Source organism: Hydra vulgaris, chromosome 02, assembly GCF_038396675.1.
Source record: "Hydra vulgaris chromosome 02, alternate assembly HydraT2T_AEP".
NCBI lineage: Eukaryota > Metazoa > Cnidaria > Hydrozoa > Anthoathecata > Hydridae > Hydra > Hydra vulgaris.
In genome coordinates this window covers 54,199,427-54,220,000 of record NC_088921.1, presented here as the reverse complement: position 1 = coordinate 54,220,000, position 20,574 = coordinate 54,199,427, and the positions used below count along the sequence as shown (strand labels likewise).

At 26.8% G+C, this 20,574-nt stretch overlaps 1 protein-coding gene across 3 annotated transcripts in view; it reads left to right on the top strand.

Annotated features, from left to right (window-relative positions):
* Positions 1-20,574, top strand: part of LOC100205261 (uncharacterized) — a 98,773-nt gene that overhangs the window by 62,441 nt on the left and 15,758 nt on the right. For all 3 annotated transcript variants that reach the window (XM_065791390.1, XM_065791391.1, XM_065791392.1), the window contains 18 exons: positions 5,710-5,790; positions 5,890-5,943; positions 6,182-6,335; positions 7,075-7,373; positions 7,566-7,725; positions 8,518-8,684; positions 8,817-8,945; positions 9,088-9,163; positions 13,185-13,284; positions 13,414-13,524; positions 15,338-15,413; positions 15,742-15,831; positions 15,925-15,991; positions 16,194-16,370; positions 17,519-17,836; positions 17,920-18,132; positions 18,760-18,832; positions 19,229-19,532. In XM_065791390.1, the coding sequence (XP_065647462.1) occupies positions 5,710-5,790; positions 5,890-5,943; positions 6,182-6,335; positions 7,075-7,373; positions 7,566-7,725; positions 8,518-8,684; positions 8,817-8,945; positions 9,088-9,163; positions 13,185-13,284; positions 13,414-13,524; positions 15,338-15,413; positions 15,742-15,831; positions 15,925-15,991; positions 16,194-16,370; positions 17,519-17,836; positions 17,920-18,132; positions 18,760-18,832; positions 19,229-19,532 (2,649 nt within the window). The remainder of the gene's footprint in view (positions 1-5,709; positions 5,791-5,889; positions 5,944-6,181; positions 6,336-7,074; positions 7,374-7,565; positions 7,726-8,517; positions 8,685-8,816; positions 8,946-9,087; positions 9,164-13,184; positions 13,285-13,413; positions 13,525-15,337; positions 15,414-15,741; positions 15,832-15,924; positions 15,992-16,193; positions 16,371-17,518; positions 17,837-17,919; positions 18,133-18,759; positions 18,833-19,228; positions 19,533-20,574) is intronic.

The following is a 20,574-nucleotide window of genomic DNA, read 5'->3' as shown; positions in this document are numbered from 1 at the left end:
TGTTAATCCAGCTTCCATTCGAAGGGAATGAATAAAACACCGCAAGAAGATAGCAGAAGGTTTAAGGAAGGAATTCAAACCAGAAGTTCCTTTATGTATTCATTGGGATGGAAAATTACTCGCTGACATCACCGGTAAAGAAACTGTCGACTGACTTCCAATTCTAGTATCTGGAGTAGGAGTGCAGCAGCTTCTTAGTGTCCCAAAACTACCATCAGGAACAGGTGAAAATGTGGCATCTGCAATGCATGACGTGTCAGTGGAATGGGGAATTAATGATCAAATAAAGTGCATGTGCTTTGATACTACTGCAGTCAATACTGGGCCAAGAAATGGGGCTTGCATTTTTCTAGAGCAGAAGTTTGGGAAAGACATATTGTGGTTGGCATGTTGTCACCACATTCTGGAAATTATTTTGGAAGCAGTAGTTTTGCTGTGTCTCGGCTCTTCAAGTGGGCATGGCATACCACTCTTTAAAAGATTTCAGAAAAGTTGGGTCTCATTTGATTCTTCTAAGTACCACACAGCGTAGTCTGATAAGAACGCTTCAAATGGTCTTACCAATATTACTGATGAAAGAATTGTCTGTTGCAAAGATCAACTACAAATCTTTCAACCTCGTGATGACTACCGAGAACTTTTGGAGTTGTCTATTGTTTTTTTGGGAGAAGATTTGAGGGGCATTTCATTTAGAGCTCCTGCCTGTCTACACCATGCTCGCTGGATGGAGAAAGCTATTTATGCGTTGAAGATTTGGATGTTTAGAGACCAATTCAGGTTGACAAAAAGAGAGTTGAAGGGAATAAGGGATATTTGCCGTTTCATAGTTCGACTGTACATTACAGCCTGGTACAGATCTCCTGAAGCAACCTCAGCTCCTAGACTTGATTTGCAGCTCTTGAAAGACTTGGATGCCTACAAGACTCAGCATCCTGAGATCTAGAAAATTGCCTATCAGAGGAACTTGTTGCTTTAGCTTTTTTTGATAATGAGGTTCGCCCTGAGATGAAGGTCAAGATGGTCCAAGCATTGAACAATGTTTCAGATCAGATACCTATGAAACGGGGTTACTGTGGACTGCTCAATTATCCAAGGAAAGAAACCGGAGGACTTTGTCACGTTTAATACACAAAGATTTTTCAGCATCACAGGACTTCCATCACACTTTCTTCAAAACAGTGTGAGCAAATGGGAACATGATGATGAGTTCAAGACTATAAAGTCCACTGTTCAAAGCATGAAGGTTGTCAACAACATTGCAGAATGTGGCGTAGCACTAATGGACGAATATAATAGACTACATACAAATAACAAAGAGCAAAAGCAGTTCCTGTTGTTGGTAGTTCAAAAATATAGACAGAAATATCCTGACAGAAAAAAGACAACTCTCATGAGCAATTAATCTTAGTACAGTAACTATTGTCTTAAATAAACCTACAATCAAAGTAAAAAAGCATGTTTATTGCTGTCTTTTAAAAATAATGCAATGACAGAAAATGGATGTTTTTAATGCATGTAATAAATAAATAAATGTGTACCAAGTAAATGAATCATTATCACCAGTCTCCATCAGTTTTATGATTTTTTCCTATGTTAATGACTAAGAGCGCATAGTAAAATATGCCTTAAATTTCAATGACTGGTAGCGCCCAGTAAAAATGTTTTTTTCCCCTTGAAATTTTTACACATTTATTTCTCACCAAAACGAACCGTTTCAGTGGGTGGCCCACTGAAAAACAAAAAAAAAAAAATTTAACCCCAAATAAGAAACACCCTAATATATATATATATATATATATATATATATATATATATATATATATATATATATATATATGTGTGTGTGTATGTATATATATATATATATATATATATATATATATATATATATATATATATATATATATATATATATATGTATATATATATATATATATATGTCCAGCGCTAGGCATTCTGAGGGTGGGTGAAAAAAATACTTTTGTGCCTTGTTAAAATGAATTTAAAATTTTTTAATGTATTTTGATACAAATTTTTTTGAAAAAAGGTCACAAGTAATTTACATTGAAAGTGGTATTTTTTAAACTTTTATTTGAGAAAATTTTAAACAAAAATCTTCAATATTTAAATCAGCAGCAATTTTATTTTCAATAGATATTATTGCAAGATTGCTTAACCTATTGTGGCTCATTGTTGATTTTAAATGATTTATAGTAATATTTAATTTTGAAAAAGATCTCTCTTTACTAGCTACTGTAATTAGTAATGCAAGAAGAATTGTCAATGCAATCAGGGCCATTTTAAGGTCATCTTTGCCCCGTAGCAAAATAATAGTTGTGGCTTCTCCAACCTACACCCATCTTCCTCTTTTCTTCCTAGTCATTCAGAAAAAAAAACATTACAACACGATTTTTTTATATAGCTTACTTAATAAATATTGCTGCATTAGACCAAAAACTAACAAATAAATGTGGTTATAATAAATTAATCCAAAGAATAAGCAAAAGACAATCAGGTCTTTGTATTTTACATATATTTAAAACAATTCAGTGGGGTAAAATGAAACATAAACATCTAGGTTTCATTATTACATTATTAAATAAATGATTTTTTTTTTAATCTTATGGCAACTTTTTTAATCAGTGAAATGATCAATCATACATTCCACAATAATTTATTTTGGAAAATTATTTTTAATTTAAAGAACGGCTGGAGCATACAGACTACTACTAGACCTATAGCAATTCTTCACTATTTTTTAAAGTTGAAAAAGAACTTTCTTCATAATTTTTAAAAGCAGCATAAAGAAACATCCTTAAAGCAACATTGACATTAGGGAATCTAAATTCAAGTTTTTTTGTTGAATAAACAAAAGTAAATCCAGTTGATTTGGTTTTCTGGTTTCACCGGTACCAATTTCAATTGAAGTGGTAATGAAGAAGTTGAAATGCAGACATTCATTAGCAAAATAAATGCTAGCATCACTTGTAGATTTATAAAATTTTTTGGGCGTGATTGCAACAAAATCCATATTTAGAAGAGGGATGAGGAATTTAAAATGAGAAAGAAGTAGAACTTAAACTTGCCTTCAGCTGTCAAGTTCAGCTAAAAGTCCTCACCCAAAGTCTTATTCCTCAATAAACGCCAGTTTGTCTTGTTAGCTGTGCAGGCTCTTTTTTGTTTTTAGTCAACAAAGTACTTGTGGGTGCCCACTAATATCATAGGTTCTTTTTCAAATTTTTTAAAACTTGATATAACCTTCTGTCTGAAAATAGACAGAGAATATACAGTTCATTTGCCACTTTTACGTCAATTCTACCGGCTTGAAGCATATTGTTCACTTTGTTGAACCTTTTATAGTTGTGCTTTGAATGACTATCATGACGGATGTTTCCAGCTAATTCCATTTTTGAGAAGTCTACTAACTTATACTATAGTGTTCCACTCAGGCATTTTGTCATTATTCAGCTCTTTCAAGGCTACCTTGAAGTTTAAGCACTTAGTTCATATATACAAGTAAATAAACACTATTGACAACTAGGAGCTTTAAAAGACATATAACATTAATAATGCGGAACAAAAATTTAATTTTTTCGACACGTGTTAACAAGGATTTTTTTTAGCTTGTAAATACGGCTGCTGTCTAGCAGTACTTCAATTTTAGAGAAAATAGAAGTGACTTGAGTTGTTTGCATCAAATCGAATGTGTCACACATTTTTATGGAAACATTGAATTTCTTTTTTTGCTACTGTATTTATAACTGTTGACAATTTTGAGCTCAGTATATTTGAGAATGGGCAATGGTAGAGTATGATTATTGAATCACCATTAATTCTAATGACTTAACAATACGAGCTGTTGAGTTTCATAACACTGACCAAATACCAAAGTGCAACACCGTCAACAAAAGATTAAGGTAAGTTGGCAGGAACTTTATCATAGATAATGTAGGTCAAGATGTCATCAGCATATTTTTCAAGAATAGTTTCAAGTGTGAGGTTTATGTTAGAAATATAGAAAAGGAAAAAGATTGAGTCAAAAACTTTTCCCTTACTTAATTACTTACCCTTAATTACTCTTACATACAATTACATCAGCGGTGTGATCACTTGTTTTTATTCTTTAGTGACTATTAGATAAATATGCTTCAATCCAGAATGTGAGCTGCTTGAAAGAATATTCATTAACTTTAGCAATAAATAAATGTAAAATAGAATTGCGGAAGTTTATCATTGACAAACAATAAAAATAAATGAATAACAAAATGTTTCAAACCAAATCTTTTTTTTAAGTTAACTTTGTGAAAAAACTGCATTATAAAAGTTAATTTGGTGAGCATAATGCATTATAAAAGTTAACTTGGTGAATAAACTGCATTATAACAAATTACATCAGATTTAGATTACTTTAATGAATTCAAACACAATCTTTATCTTTATAAAAGTATAATTGAATCTTGTTAAAAGTAAACTTTATTTTTATTTACACTTTGCCGATAAAAAAATTTACAGTCGTAACTAATAAAAAAATAATTACATGGCCGGGACTAGAAGAAGACAAATTCAGTCTTATCATTAAGCCCCAAAACTTAGAACTGCTAATCTAGTTACTTAAAAACAAAACAAAAAAAAATTGATAAAATTCTAATTAATTAAGAACAAAGGAAAAAGAAAGAAGTAGATAATGAGATGATTAAATTTAGCTTTACAAGATTTTAAATTAGGTGGTTCACTCATTATTTCAAATCAGTTTTTAAATCATGCACTAAGTACATATATTTCAACTTCAGTTACAACCGAAGAATTGTAATGCAGTATATTGTTCCTTATAATTATTATATATATTTATTTTTATTTATTATATTTTCTGTATTACAAGTGATAATTTTCTAATTGATTTTAAATTTGAATGACAACAACAAAAAACACAAAGTCCAAAACTCTTTTATATATATATAAGACCTATATATCTGAACTTTGGACACTCAGATGATCATCGCACTTTAAAATCATTCCTTCTTTCATTTTAATATAATACACTAGCCCTGGATATATCAAAATGTCTTAGTTACATATCTGAATTTTTATGAATCAACCAATAGAAATCAAAAATATTAGTTATGGCACCACCTTTCATTCAAAAAAATTATATTATTAAAGGGACTTTTGTCAACAAGGAGTGCATCAGATTTGTTGACTCTGTTTAGGTTTACAATGAATTATCTTAGAAAACACAAATGAAAAAGACAAAAAACTGTTACACGATAATGAGCAAAATATCCAAAAAACACAGTTCTTATTGCATTAAAATTTGTGCTCCATAGTATGTTCACTAATTCTTTTTTTACAGCTAGACTATTGCAATTCCCTCTACAATGGAACACAATTGGCTAAAAGTTGTGCAGTAAGACTAGTGTTTATAAAAAACTGAAATCTTATATAATGGTTAATGGCAAACTGTTTCACTTGAAAACCCTAGAAAATTGAAGCCTTTAGTTACATAATAATTTTTTCTCAGTATTTTGCCTTATTTAATATTCTAGAATAATACAGTAGCTTGTATTTACAAAACATCTCATTTAGTTACAAATACATTTGTAATTATTATTTAGTCAAAAATTAATCTATGTAAATCAAATATGACATATTAAACAAGTAGTTTTTTATATATATATATCAAACTTTTTTTATACAGTTTTTTATTTTTAGTTCAGGAAACAAGGAACGTTATGTAGAAGAGCAACTAGTGAATGTGATTTACCAGAGTTCTGTGAAGGAGATAAAGCCACTGTACATACAGTTTTTTTAATTTTTTTAATTTTAATATCATATATTTAATAAAACTAAAATTACAACTAAAAATTTTTAAATTTTAAATGTTTGCTTTAGTGTCCAAATGATAAAACTTTGCGTAATGGGATTCCCTGTGGTAATTTTGTAAAGGTGCTTCCACATTTTTTTTTTATAGTTGATTTACATTTAGCTACTTTCAAATTTTTATTTTTATTTTTTATATATACATATATATATGTATATATATATATATATATATATATATATATATATATATATATATATATATATATATATATATATATATATATATATATATATATATATATAATATAAGTAAAATATATATATATTATTGAAGTTGTAAATTTATTTGGAATATTTTCAGTTTTTCGTTGGACCTACTGGTGACTCTTCACGAGCTATTACAAAGCTTTCTCCTCCAATAATCAGTAGATATTTAAAAATTTTACCCAAGCAATGGAATGTTGGAGGTTCAGCATGCTTTAAAGCTGATGTACGTGGTTGTCCTGCAGTTCCAGGTACTATTTGAAATATTTGTATATTCTTGTATTGAATTTATTGTGTATAATATTAATACTATTAATTTATATAGTAGAAATATTTTCAATAGTTATACTAACATTTAATAAATTTTAAAAATGTGTTTTAAATAATTATAATCATCATTTATGAAATTTATTATTATAATCATCATAGATTGTGATAATAAACTGTTTTTTAAGGGTTAATAAAAAAGTATTCCAAGCTTTTTTTAGATTTTTTTATTTTACTTGATTTTGTGTTGAATAGAATTTTGTTTGAATGCAGTTTTTATTTGTATTTGTTTAACATAGTGTCATTTGCGATTAAATTTGGCTTATTAAAAGTTATTATAAAACATTAATGTTTTATGATAACTATTAAATAGTAACTTAATGATTAGATAAATAAACTTTGTTTTATTCACTATTTAGTCACATTATTAGGCAAGTATTATGTTGCATAAATGTAAATGCTTCATAAGTACGTAAAAATTGTTACACGTCATTACTAATTATTTTTTATGATATTCTAAAGTTGAGAAGAAACCAAATAGTTTAAAACACTTTTTTTGCTCATTGATTTTATTTTTTTACAAAAATTTCTTTATTAATAGAGATATTAATAAAGTTTTATTTATTTTAATATTTAAGATTCATAAATGTACTAATTATTTTTAATATATTTATGTATTTTTTTATATTTTATCTCTTATCCTATTCAAAACAATTTTTTTAGATTATGTTAATCTTCCAACTTCAATAACTTCAGCTGATTTATATTACCATTCTCCATTTTGTATTACTCCAAGTATTAATAGCTGTAGTGACACTGTTTTAGATGGAACAATCATTAAGTATATTGATAGAGATACACGCTCAGGCCACTGTGAACATGATTATATGAAATTTTTGTTTGCTGCTGATGGTACATTAACACATAATTGCAGTAAAAAAAAAGTCTGTATAAACACTAATTTTAATTTAATTTTAAGAACTAATTGTATTGGAGAAACGCCAAGGTTTCAATTAACAAAGGTTAGGAAGCATTTACAAAATAAATAAATTGTATTTATAATATTTATATAAATAAATAGTTTTCTAATTTATTGCAAACTAAAAAAGACTAATAAAAATATTGTTAAAGAAAATTTTAAAATTACTTTCTTACCTAAATCATCGCATATTTATTATTGTTCCATGTATTTTTTATTCAATATTACGTTAAAGGAAAAATCACTTCAACACATCCAAAGCAAAAAATGTGTACGATGTACTGCACCAGGAGGCAGCTGGCCTACACATGACGTTGCAGCCGGAGTAGATAATGGATCTGGAGAAACATGTATTTCAACATATGATCGAAGAGTAATAGTCATAAATATTTTAGGTAAAAAAATTTGTTTTTTTGCTGTTTTTCCAATTTTTTTAATATTTTTCAAGTTTTTAAATAAAATAAATATTTTAGTTAATATTGATAAGTATTCAAATTTCTTTATTTGAATGAGGCAATAATGTTTTATAATAACTAATAAAAAATGATTTTTATTTTGTTAGGATATTAAATTAACACCAGTCTTTATATGCTTACACAGTTAAAGTGAATAATCTATAACCAAGTTATTGTAGAAAATTTTTAGAATCTAAAAACCTTTCTACAATTACTTGGTTATAGGCATTTATTTTTTGTGCGGAAAAACCTTTCAAAGTTCAATATATATTAAATGTTTATTTTATTTACTTACAATTAAGTGGACTAGAAAGTTAAAGGATTAGTTAGGTTTAGGTATTTAGTGAGTGAAAGCATATCTTTATTTTCATTATACTTTGTTTGGTGAGTGAGAACATATGGGTGTAAAGCAAAAAAGCATATGTTCTTTTTTAAGCTTTTAGTATTGCAACTTCAGAGTTATCAATTATAAACTAGAAATATTGCTGTTGTGATATTTTTAGAATATCCCACTTAAGTAGATTTTTTTTATTTATTTAAACTTTTTTATTTATTTATTACTTATTTGTGAAAACCATATTATGACTGTTCAATATTGGAATGTAAGTTTATGTATTATTGCTTACTGGATATTGCCTATTGGTGTAAATTTTCATATTTATGCGTTTTGTGACTGTTTTTCCATTAAAGTTTATTGAACTATTTGTTATTGTAACTTCTTTTTATTTTTAGATTGTGATGTTCCTTTGGGGATGAGTAATAAAGTATTGCAACAATCTGCATACACTGCCAGTAGTGTATATAGTGATAAATATAAACCATTTAATGTGATATTGAGTAGTGATGGTTGGTGTCCCAAAGTTGACAGTGGAAGTTGGATTCAAATTGATTTTGGAAAAGTAATACTGGATGCTAATTTTCCGAGACAGAATTTTTTTTTTAGACAATTTTATTTATTGTAAAAAAAAAGGCTTTTGTTAATCTAAGATTTGTTACTTTACTTTTATTTTTTTGTTACATTTTTTGTTAAGAATGTGAGGATAGCAACTGTGGAAATGCAAAAAACATACTGGGATAGAACAACTGGCTATAGTTTAAAATACTCCGCTGACAATATTACATGGCTTGAATATTTAGAAAGTGATGCAGATGCAAAAAAGGTTTGTTCTAACTATTTGTTCATTTGGTTTGAAAAATGATTTTGCAACAAAAAATTCTAAAAAATTTTCCATGGTACTTTAATTTGGGGGAAGGAAGAGGACCTTTTATATAATATAGTATTAAAAGTATTTTATTATATAGAATTTAGAAAGTTACTGTTTCTCTGGTTCATGTACTCCTACATTAATACAGCAGTGTCGAAGCTTGTGGGAATCAGGTAAAATAATATGTTTAATGTTTTTTTTTTTAAATATTTTAGTTTTTAAAAATTTAGTTTTGTTTTTAAAAAATCAAAAGTAATTGAATTGTATTTACATAAAATGCTTTCAAATTTTTTCTCCATAGAAAAATTTTTATTTTGACAAAATAAATTCTCGATAAAGATGGCTGCTCAATTTGAAAAATGGAAAAGTTTTAATATCTAGTATAAATAAATTTTTAATCTTTAAGATAAACAAAAACTAGAATCTTGACTTTCAAATAGAGCGCTCAATTTGTTCCAAATCAGTTTAAAATTAGTGTAGATTTTGATTGAGTAAACTTGATAATTAGTTGGACAGTTTTTTTAAATAATTTTCAATTCAAGAAAGAAAGCTCATGTATGTAACACTAGGGTGTTTCATTTCCGACAAATTTTCGAAAATGATTACGTTACATGCATAACGGGGTAAATAATGTGCCAAAAAAAAGTCTGAAAAATTTTCAAAATTTTAAAATGTCATCTAGAGGTCGCCATCTTGAAAAAACAGCGTTTTTTACACTTTTTTCAACTTTAAACTTGAAAAACTTAAAAAATAATTAAATTTATGTTACGTTACTGGGTGTATATATTAAAGGTTATTATATGAACATTTGGTGAAATTTTCAGAAAAATTGGTAAATGTCTAGAGGTCGCCGTATTAAAATATAAAGCTAAAAAACTTGTTATTTTTTTAAATCTTAAAAAAAATTTAACTGGGCTATTTTTAGGCTTCAGCTTTTCTAAGAATAATAATTAATAAAGAAGATATTATTAACATACAAATTACTATAAAGTATTAATTAGTTTTGATTTCGAATCGGATGGATTTTGCTTTCTGTGTTGTTTGACAACTTGCAAAATAAATTGTCGTTGTTCTTCATTTTGTGCACACTCGCGGAAATCACCAATAAGTTTTATTCCTCTTTCGGCGCAATCATTTGTTACCTCTAATTGTTTAACAAAATTGTCTGCAGTTCGATAATCTTGGAAGAATTTCCACTCTTGTGGATTCATCTGGAGCCGTTCCTGGTTGTTTATTAGTCCTAATAAATCAAAAAGAAGCCACGACTGTGGTCCAATTAAAAAATGAATAACGGTTGAAGAACTTAATGTCGGAAATTTTGGTTTCCCAATTAAAAATGTTTTTGGTCTTGGGGTAGAAAAAAGTTTCTTTGCCATTATTGTTCTGGTAAATTCTGACAATTTTTCATTAAATAAAGATAGAATAACAAGCTCTTCTGTTAAATACCAAAGGTGACGGTTAATCGACGAAATCACAGCGGTTGCGATATCTAAATCTTCTTCTTGATACCAGTTCATTGCAAAAAAAAATCTGAAGTCATCAACTGGAGCAAATACGGAAATCCTCGAGCGGAGAAATTGCATCGAATAAAAAAAACTAATAAACTTAGCCATGCGGTGGATCATAATTTGCTCATTATTGGACATAATAAATTTATTAGATAAGAGTTCCATTTTTAAAATATATTTGGAATGTGACATAAATCTGGCATTGTGAATTGCACCTGGTTTGTGAATTTTGAATATTCTTTCCATTGATAGTTTCCCCCCAAGGTAGATAATAGTTAATTCAATTAACTCAAGATAATCTTCTCGCGGAAATATTTTCTCTTCGAGGCATTGGTAAGCCCATTTCAGAACTAAACTTGCTTGATTAAATATTTCTGATTTAATATCAGTAGGCCATTTAAAAAAATTCAGGTTTGAGTAATCAATATCAATTCTAGAAAATTCGGCTCGGAAACGTTGAAAAATAGGTTCATCTGGACTTTTGCTACCTCCTCTAAATGCGGTAAATGCATGCTTAATGTGTAGCTCATTATGATGATGGCGACATGCGAGCCATAGAAGAGGTCTCTTTAACTCAATTTCAATTAAAGTTGCTGCTCCTTTTTTATTACCTGTGTTGCTTGCTGTTGTATCAAAGCATATACCAACAATGTTTTCCAAAATGTTCCAATCTTGCGCAAGTTTCACGACCTCGTCACATTGAGTTTTACCTGTCGAATCTTTAATCAAAGGTACACCAATAAGTTTCGGCCTGCAAATAAAACTTAAGTTAGTTTCTTTGAATACAAAAATAAAAAATATACATAGGATTTATATAAATAAATAAATAAGTACCCGTTAAGAGATCTGCTAATAAGAACTGCTACACGTTCTTCATTATGAGCTATGTCTAAATGAAAAAGCTTCGAATCCCAGTGCAAAATGGCCTTTTTAGGTTTGTTTATCTCCCAGTCAGCTTTAATTGACAGAACAATATTCTTTCGCGCATTTTGTCTTTGATGATGCACAGTTGATACTGCCTCCGCTTTTGCAGATGATAGTGGATTGAAATAGAAGTTGTTGGCGAACTGATTAACAACATCGATCAGCCACAGATGCCGTTACTTCTGAGAGCTTCTTTGATGATATCTCTAGTGAATTTGTTAAAGGCACCTTTCTTTTCTTTAGTGGTAAAGGAGTAAACTCTGTATCTTTTTGATCTTCTTCGTCAGCACTTTCAACTATTTCACTGACATCAAAGGCACTCGATTTTTGATCTTCGGTTGAACTTCTCCGAAAATCTATGCTTAGTCTATCTTCTCGACGTTCTAAAAATTTTGAAACACCTAGATCGATGCTACCTGTCATATGATACTTTCTGCTACTCTTTTGATCTTCATAAAATGCCCAATCTTCTTTCCATTTTGGTCTACGTGATACTAATAACTGTTCATATGCATTTACTGCTGAAATGTCGCAAAGTTTCTCAAGTTCATTACAAAATGTGACAATTTTTTCTTTTCCCGCTTTAACATCTCGACTTGCGTGATCAATTTTTTTTATTTTCACCATTTCCACAAGCAATTTGGTAAGCAATGAAAGACAAGAGTTATCTGAACGAACTGGTACTCCAGCTTTTTCCCAAACTTCCTTAAGCTCACCAAGAACAAGTTTAAAAATATCTCTTGCAGAAGTGTCGCCTTTTGAATAAAAATGTAAATGAGAGTATCTACCCAAAACATGTTTTTTTGTTGGTAGACGACTGAAACTTGATAATTTATTGGATTCAGGGTAACCAATTAACCAATCTTGATTATTTTTTCTTAGGTTCATTGTTACAACAAAATATTCGCTTTTCTAACTAGTTTTAAAATTGTTTTAATATTTCAATTTTGCTAATTGAAATAAGAACAAATTTTTTAAAATAAATTTATGAAATTTATATACATACGTCCAGATGTTTATTTTGCAAACTATTTAATCACGCAACAACTTTTAGTGGTCAATTATGCTCAAAACATAAATTATGCATTTTATTTAAGGTGAAAGCATTTAAGCAATTATTCAGCAAAAAAATATGTTGAAAAAATAAAACTTTATAATTCGGCGACCTCTAGACATTTACCAATTTTTCTGATAATTTCACCAAATGTTCATATAATAACCTTTAATATATACACCCAGTAACGTAACATAAATTTAATTATTTTTTAAGTTTTTCAAGTGTACAGTTGAAAAAAGTGTAAAAAACGCTGTTTTTTCAAGATGGCGACCTCTAGATGACATTTTAAAATTTTGAAAATTTTTCAGACTTTTTTTGGCACATTATTTACCCCGTTATGCATGTAACGTAATCATTTTCGAAAATTTGTCGGAAATGAAACACCCTAATGTAACACCTGATCTAACACAATTTAAAAAAATTTATTTTCAACTAAAGGATTCTAAATATCATTTTTTCACACTTTATTTAAGCCTTATGTTTTATGCAATTTGAAATTTTGTAACTATTGATTTTTTTTTCTTTAAGATAAAGAATACAGAAGTTTAAAAAGTTCTAAAAAAATTTTTTTCTTTAAAAAGTTAGATTTATAAAACACACTTTTTTACATATTAAATTTATAAATATATATTCTAAAATTTTTTTCAGTTTCAAAAAATTTTCATATAAATATAAAAAGCATATCTTTTGAAAATAATATTATAGACGCTTTGGTTGCTTCTGATTCTTGTTGGAATAATCTAAACACAGTTCGAAATGGATTTGGAACTTGCGATTCTATTAAAAATACATCATGTTTGACAAAGTAGATTTTTTATTTAACTACAGGCAGTAAATTAGATATGTATATAGCATGTATATAAAAAATACATATGTACTATATATGTATGTATAATACTTATAAGATAATGCATGCAATGTTTTTTATTTTAAGTAATGTTAAATGTGGTCAGCTACAATGTTATGCAAAACAAGTGAAACCTATTAGACAACCTGATTATGGAAAATATTATAAACAATTTACATATAACAATCAAAATTGCAGGTTATTATATATTTTATCACTTTTTTAATTAAGGTAATTTATTTTTCATGACAATATTTTGTTTATAACATTAAGTAACATTCTTGTCATTGAGGCTGTTTTGGAGTTACTGAAAAAGTAAAAATGCAAATAAAAAAGGTGGCTTTGCCTCCTTGAGTGTTGTGGCCTTTAGTTCTTGGGGGGTTGAATTTATATATGTACATTTGTATATATATATATATATATATATATATATATATATATATATATATGTATGTATATATATATATATATATATATATATATATATATATATATATATATATATATATATATATATATATATATATATATATATATATATACAAATATATATATATATATATATATTTTTTTTTTATATATATGTATACATTTATATATGTATATATATATATATATATATATATATATATATATATATATATATATATATATATATATATACAAATATATATATATATATATATATATATTTTTTTATATATATGTATACATTTATATATGTATATATATATATATATATAAAATATATATATATATATATATATATTTTATATATATGTATATATGTATATATATATATATATATATATATATATACATATATATATATATATATATATATATGTATATATATATATATATATATATATATATATATATATATATATATATATATATAAATGCTGCCATGATCGGTTGAAATTTGGATGATTTTAAATTGAGTTTTTAAAAACAACTAAATGTAATTGTTATGACACTTACATAACTAGTTTTTAATTCAACAAAAATAAATTAAACCATAACTTTATAATTTACAAGTGTTTTAATTTTTTGTATAGTACCTGCCATTATCTTCACTATTTTACTATGCAGCACTTTTTTTTGTAGCACTAATCCATAAATCTCAGAAATTTTTAACACTATTTGCACATTTGCCTCTTTTCTTCAATATTCCCTGCACTATTGCCATGTAAGATTTGATAACTTGCTGCTTTGGCATCCTTTGGAACAATATTGACTCTATTTTTCTTATACCATTGCATTACTTTATTAGAATATTGGATCAACGCCAGATCTGGTCAAAATAAAGTTGGTTCTTTGCGCTTTTTAATTAGAGGAAGAAGTTGTTTTTTCAAGCATTCAACTACATATAGATCTGATGTCAATCTTTTTTACAGTACGTTTCAAGAAATGAATAAAAAAAATTTCTTAATTAATTTAAGCAAATTTTTAGCCTATCCAATTGCCTTGATTTCTACATCAAGTAACCTTTTTGGTATTTTTTTCATGTAATATGCTTTCAGATTTTTCTTTCTGAATACTCTCTAAATGAAAGATCTACTGCTTTTAAACTTCGTAGCTAAATCTTGTTTTAACCAAATTGGACTTTCATGAATTGAGTTGACTAATGTGAGTGTTCTTTTTGGAAAATAAATCTTGATTTTCCACCACTTCCGAATTTTCTTTTTACAGTTTTGTTTTTCTTATAATGTTTTATAACAATTCCAACATTTGGTTGATTTTGAAACTTTACAGAGTAAAACTTTACATCAAAAACTTCTTTCAATTTCAGATACTTTTAGACTTGTTGATTGACTACTTGTTGTTGCAAAAACTAATGAGAATTAAACTACACTCACAAATAACTATGTAAGCATCATTTAAAAAAAATCATAACAGTTGATTGAGTGGTTTTTGAGAAAACTCTATTCAAAATTGTCCAAATTTCAACTGATCATGGTGTATATTTTTATTCTTTTTTTTATTTTTATTTTTTTTTCCTTTAAAGTGGTGCATCTATCACAGAAAGTATGCAGGGCAAGTCAGGAATGGTTTTAGAAGGTACCCTATGTGGAGTAAACAAGGTTTCAAAGTTTAATTTATACATATGAATCAGTAAAAACACTAGAATTTTCTTTAACAAATTGTTTCTTTGTCAGTAGGGTTATCAGGAAGCTCATCAGGCTTCTTAATGACCCTACTGATTGAGAAACAATTTGTTGAAGAAAAATCTAGATAAGTGTTTTTACTAATCTATTATTGCTTTGTTCTTTAAGAACATTGAGCACTCTATTATTAACATTTTTTATATATTTATTAACATAATTTATATATATGTATTTAAATGTATATATATATTTGATTTCATTGAGTTCAATTTTTAAAAATAACAAATAGAAAAATTTATTTCAGTTTTGCTACAATACAGCATGCAGATCTGCTGTTGAACATGGCTTTAAAACATGTCCAATAGTAGGTGGAAAAGAATGCTCAGAAAATGGGGTATAGTTTTTTCTAAATTGATTTTTTATAAGTTAAGTTTAAACATAAAAAAAATCAATCCTAATATATAGGTTTGTAAATTTCTTATTTTAGGGTTGTGCTTCAGATGGCACTTGTGTTTGTAATGATGGATTTACACCTGCTGACAACTGTGAAAAAAGTATAACTCCTAATTAAAAAAATTTGATTTAAAAATATGATAAATTTAAACATTAAAAAAAATTAATTTTATAATTATTAGTTGAAGTTTTTTTTTAATTTATTAAGAACTTAGTCTTGTTAATGTATAATTAATATATAAATATTGAAAAAAATTATTTTTGCAATTAAAATTTCATTTTTTTTATAACTTAATTATTAAGAACTTAGTCCCATTAATGGTGCTTGGACTAGTTGGTCAATATTTACAAAGTGCACCAAAGGCTGTGATGGAGGTATCCAACAAAGATATCGATTTTGCTCTTCTCCTAAGTATGGTGGTAATGACTGCATTGGTGTATCTGTTGAGGAAAAAGCATGTAATACTCAATCTTGTCCAGGTAATTTTTAAATATAGTTTTATTACTCAGTCCATTTTTTAACTGTAGTTCAATCATAGTTTGATGTCTTGAATATTGAACACCCACTTATCCGTTATAAATGATTTCAAATTTATCAAATTAAAAAAAAAATTAAGTTTTAAGGTCACATAGTTTTTTCTTAACAAATTTTTCATTTTTAATACTGATTTTAGTAGTTAATTTGTTTAACTACATTTTGAATCTTAATTTGTAATTTATTGACAATTTTTATTGGCAATCAATAATTTTTTTTGTTTGCACTGCTGATTAATTAATAACAATACCATATGAATAGATACTGTAAAAATAGATACTGTAGATACTGTAAAAATATAGATACTGTAGATACTGTAAAAATATAGATACTGTAGATACTGTAAAAAAATAGGTTCTGTAGATAATGTAGATACTGTAAAAAAATAGATACTGTAGATACTGTAAAAAAAAGGGCAGTAACTATTATCAAAACCAATTGATAAAAATTTGTAGGCTATTCATTAATAGAGTTTATGGCAATATTCTTTTTTTATTTCTATTCATCTCTGTTCTACTATGAAATACTAGTATCATATATGAGCTACAGTGTTCTAATGATATCCTTTTTTCTTTTATAGAGATGAATGTTTCAAATATTCTACCTTTATTCTGATTATCTGATTCATATAGTTTGCAGCCTTATATTAAACTTTCTTGCTCTTTAGCTTTATTACATATTTGCCTAATAACTCAAAACTTAAAAGTTCTAGTTGAGCTTTGTATGCACAATACACTAAATTTATATTCTAAACATATATAAAAACTTTTTCGAGAGAGAGACATTTTTTTTTTTTGGGGATCATCTCTAGAGCATAACTTAATCCACCTGTATTTTGAAGCCTGATTCATATTTTCTTGCAAAATATCTTCTTTTTTCACAACTCAGTATCACAACACCTAAATTTTTACCTTGGATTTTATTATAAACTTGTATACATACTGTTGTTATTAATGCATATAACTGTATAAGTATATCTTTAGAATTTATTATGCAAATTATAACTATATGCTATAATTTTTATATTTTATAATATAAGCTTGTTTAATTCTAACCACATATAAACCATAATTAGTTTTTTTTTATTTTTAAGTTGCTGAGTCATGTCTTGCTATTAAAGGCCTTTTAGAAAAGCAAGGACAACCATTATATGATGGTATTTACACAATTAAACCAACTCCTACACTTACACTAAATGTTTACTGTGATATGACACGTGATGGTGGAGGTTGGACACTTATAGTATCTTCACACTCAAATTCATGGGATGATAAGAATGTTTGGTTGAGAAACCTTGATAAACCAGATCTTTTTAATGATTACTCAATCTTTAAATATGCCAATGAATTAAAAACCAGTTACAAAATCCAAGATGACACATTTAACTACAGATTAGAAGCAAATGCAATTGGTATATTGGTTTTTAATTTTTTATTCATCAGTTTAAAATAAAAATTTATTTTATTTAAAGCAGAAGTAAAAATATATTTATAGGTCGATGGGGTGGAGTGTTTTCTGCACCTGCAAAATATAATATATCTTCTACCAATGCTCAGCAAACTAATGTTAAAATTCTCAAAAAGTTTGATGATTGGCAATTTGGTGGTGGAAGTATTGATCAGCGTCTTCCTTATATTTCTGGTTTTACTATAACAACATCTATGGATGTCTCAACAAGTTATTGGGATTCATGGGGTTCACTTACTGGTATATGATTTTTGTATAAATTATTATAACTACTTTTCAGTAATTTTTATTATGAATTAAATTTTTTGTGTTTTTCATTGACAAAAAGTTAACCATATACCTTTGTTAGTTTTTATATATTTTACTAACAATAAAGTTTTGATAATTAGAAAAGGAAAAAATTGAAATGAAATACAACAGACTATTCAATTTTCACTGAGGTTCATTACACTTGCAAAGACAACATTTATTCTAAAGCTCTCAAGAATGACAGGCTTATCAATTTTTCAAAAATAGATTTTATTATTAGCAAAGATCCTCAAAATCTGTCATTCATTAGTAACCTCAGCTTAAATTTTTTTCTAGAATTTTCTAGAGTATATTTATTTAAGTTTCAATTTAAATTTTAATCTTTTTAAATTTTATTTTTAATAAAATACATGTTTTCTTATTTCATTTTCTTAAGATCAATTTCTTGATACTTCAAACTTTTGATAAAAAATGTTTTTTATTAAATACAAAAATAGTTGAAAATTTAGAATAAATAAAAAAAATTAACATAATATTAAGAGTAAATAAGTATACAAAAAGTCTTAAAAAGATATTAAATTTTAGAATGATATTTATATTTTTTTAATAATTTACAAGACAATCAACCTGGTCTATATCCATCAAAATGGATAAGAGAAAATATGAAAATGGATTATCCAGAACATGTATGGTAAGGTGTTTTTATTTTAGCAACAAAATACTTTTCCTTAAAAAAAACTTTAATAACTTTTTTTGTAATAGTGTTTTTTTAGTGTTTTATAATTTTTTTGAATTTTTTTGTCATAGGAAATTACAATTTTTATTTTTATTGTAATAATTTTATCTTCTGATTTTTTGTGTGCAAAGTGTTTATATTAAAATGTTCATACTTTAAAAAATTATTCATAGGTTAAATTATGATGTAATCTATTTTTAAAATACAATAGTTTTTATGAGATTGTATCTAATAAAAGTTCCTATTCCAGTGGAAGTTCATATAAAATAAGAATTTTATTTTAAATTGTATTTAAAATTCCAACATCAAAACTTGATTCTGTGTAAAATATAAATGTTTTATCTTTAAAAGGTATTGGATTAGAGAGGGCACCTACTCGTATCCCCCTTCATGTCTTAACCTACTTTTTCGAGGTTTATCAATTTCAAATAAATTTAAAAGTGGAATATATGAAATTGAACCTACTTCAGGAAAAGTTGTGAAAACATATTGTGACTTTGATCGATATGGTGGCGGTTGGACTTTATTAGCAAATGTTGTCACTAAAGATTGGTCATTAGAGAAGATAAAATCTTCTCCTCTAAGTCAATTATTTACAGCAGACTTTTCAATTGCTGGATTACTTGAAAATATAAAGTTAAAAGATCTAAGTGAGGTACCTCATGCTGTAAACTGTTTTTGTTTATTAATACTTTGTTTGCTTTTTTTTTTTTCATTTCATAAAAGTTTTTTTTTTGTATACTATATTTATATATCTCTTTTTATTAAAATACTACTATTGATTTTTTTTAATAGTAAAAAGGAGTAATAGTAGTAGTAGTTGTAGTACTTGAGTAGTAATAGTAGAAGTAGTAGTTGTAGTAGTAGTAGTAGTAGTAGTAGTAGTAGTAGTAGTAGTAGTAGTAGTAGTAGTAGTAGTAGTAGTAGTAGTAGTAGTAGTAGTAGTAGTAGTAGTAGTAGAAGTAGTAGTTGTAGTAGTAGTAGTAGTAGTAGTAGTAGTAGTAGTAGTAGTAGTAGTAGTAGTAGTAGTAGTAGTAGTAGTAGTAGTAGAAGTAGTAGTAGTAGTAGTACTAGTAGTAGTTGTAGTAGTTGTAGTAGTAGTAGTTGTAGTAGTAGTAGTAGTAGTAGTAGTAGTAGTAGTAGTAGTAGTAGTAGTAGTAATGCTCACTTGTGTATGTTTAACTTTGAACTTATACTTTAACAATATTCCTCAATTTTGATTTATAGCAGCATTGTTTGCTGTTTTATAACTTTAAATGTACAATACCTCTTGGAGGCTGAAGTGGTTAGCTCACAGATTTTCTGAACTGCATCGTCATGGTTCAAATCCTTTGTTTACACATTTGATTTTTTTTTAAAACATTTTTGAAGTTTTATAGATATTATGTAAATAAAAAATATATAAACATATATACTATAACAAACGAAAGAGAGAGTATTTTTAAAAAGGCTTAAAATTTCTAAAAACATCAAAACACTTGGAGAAATTTGTTGCGCATATGTCATTATACTTAACGGGTGATGCGGAAGTTATCGGACAAAATAAAAAGGTCAATAACCTATTTATAAATAAAAAAACAAACTACTATTATATTTTTTTAAATAAAGCATTTATCTTTTAATAAAAATATATTATTTTTTATATGATAAAACACCACCATCTGCAATTGATCTCAATTTTGCTCTGACGCCTTCTA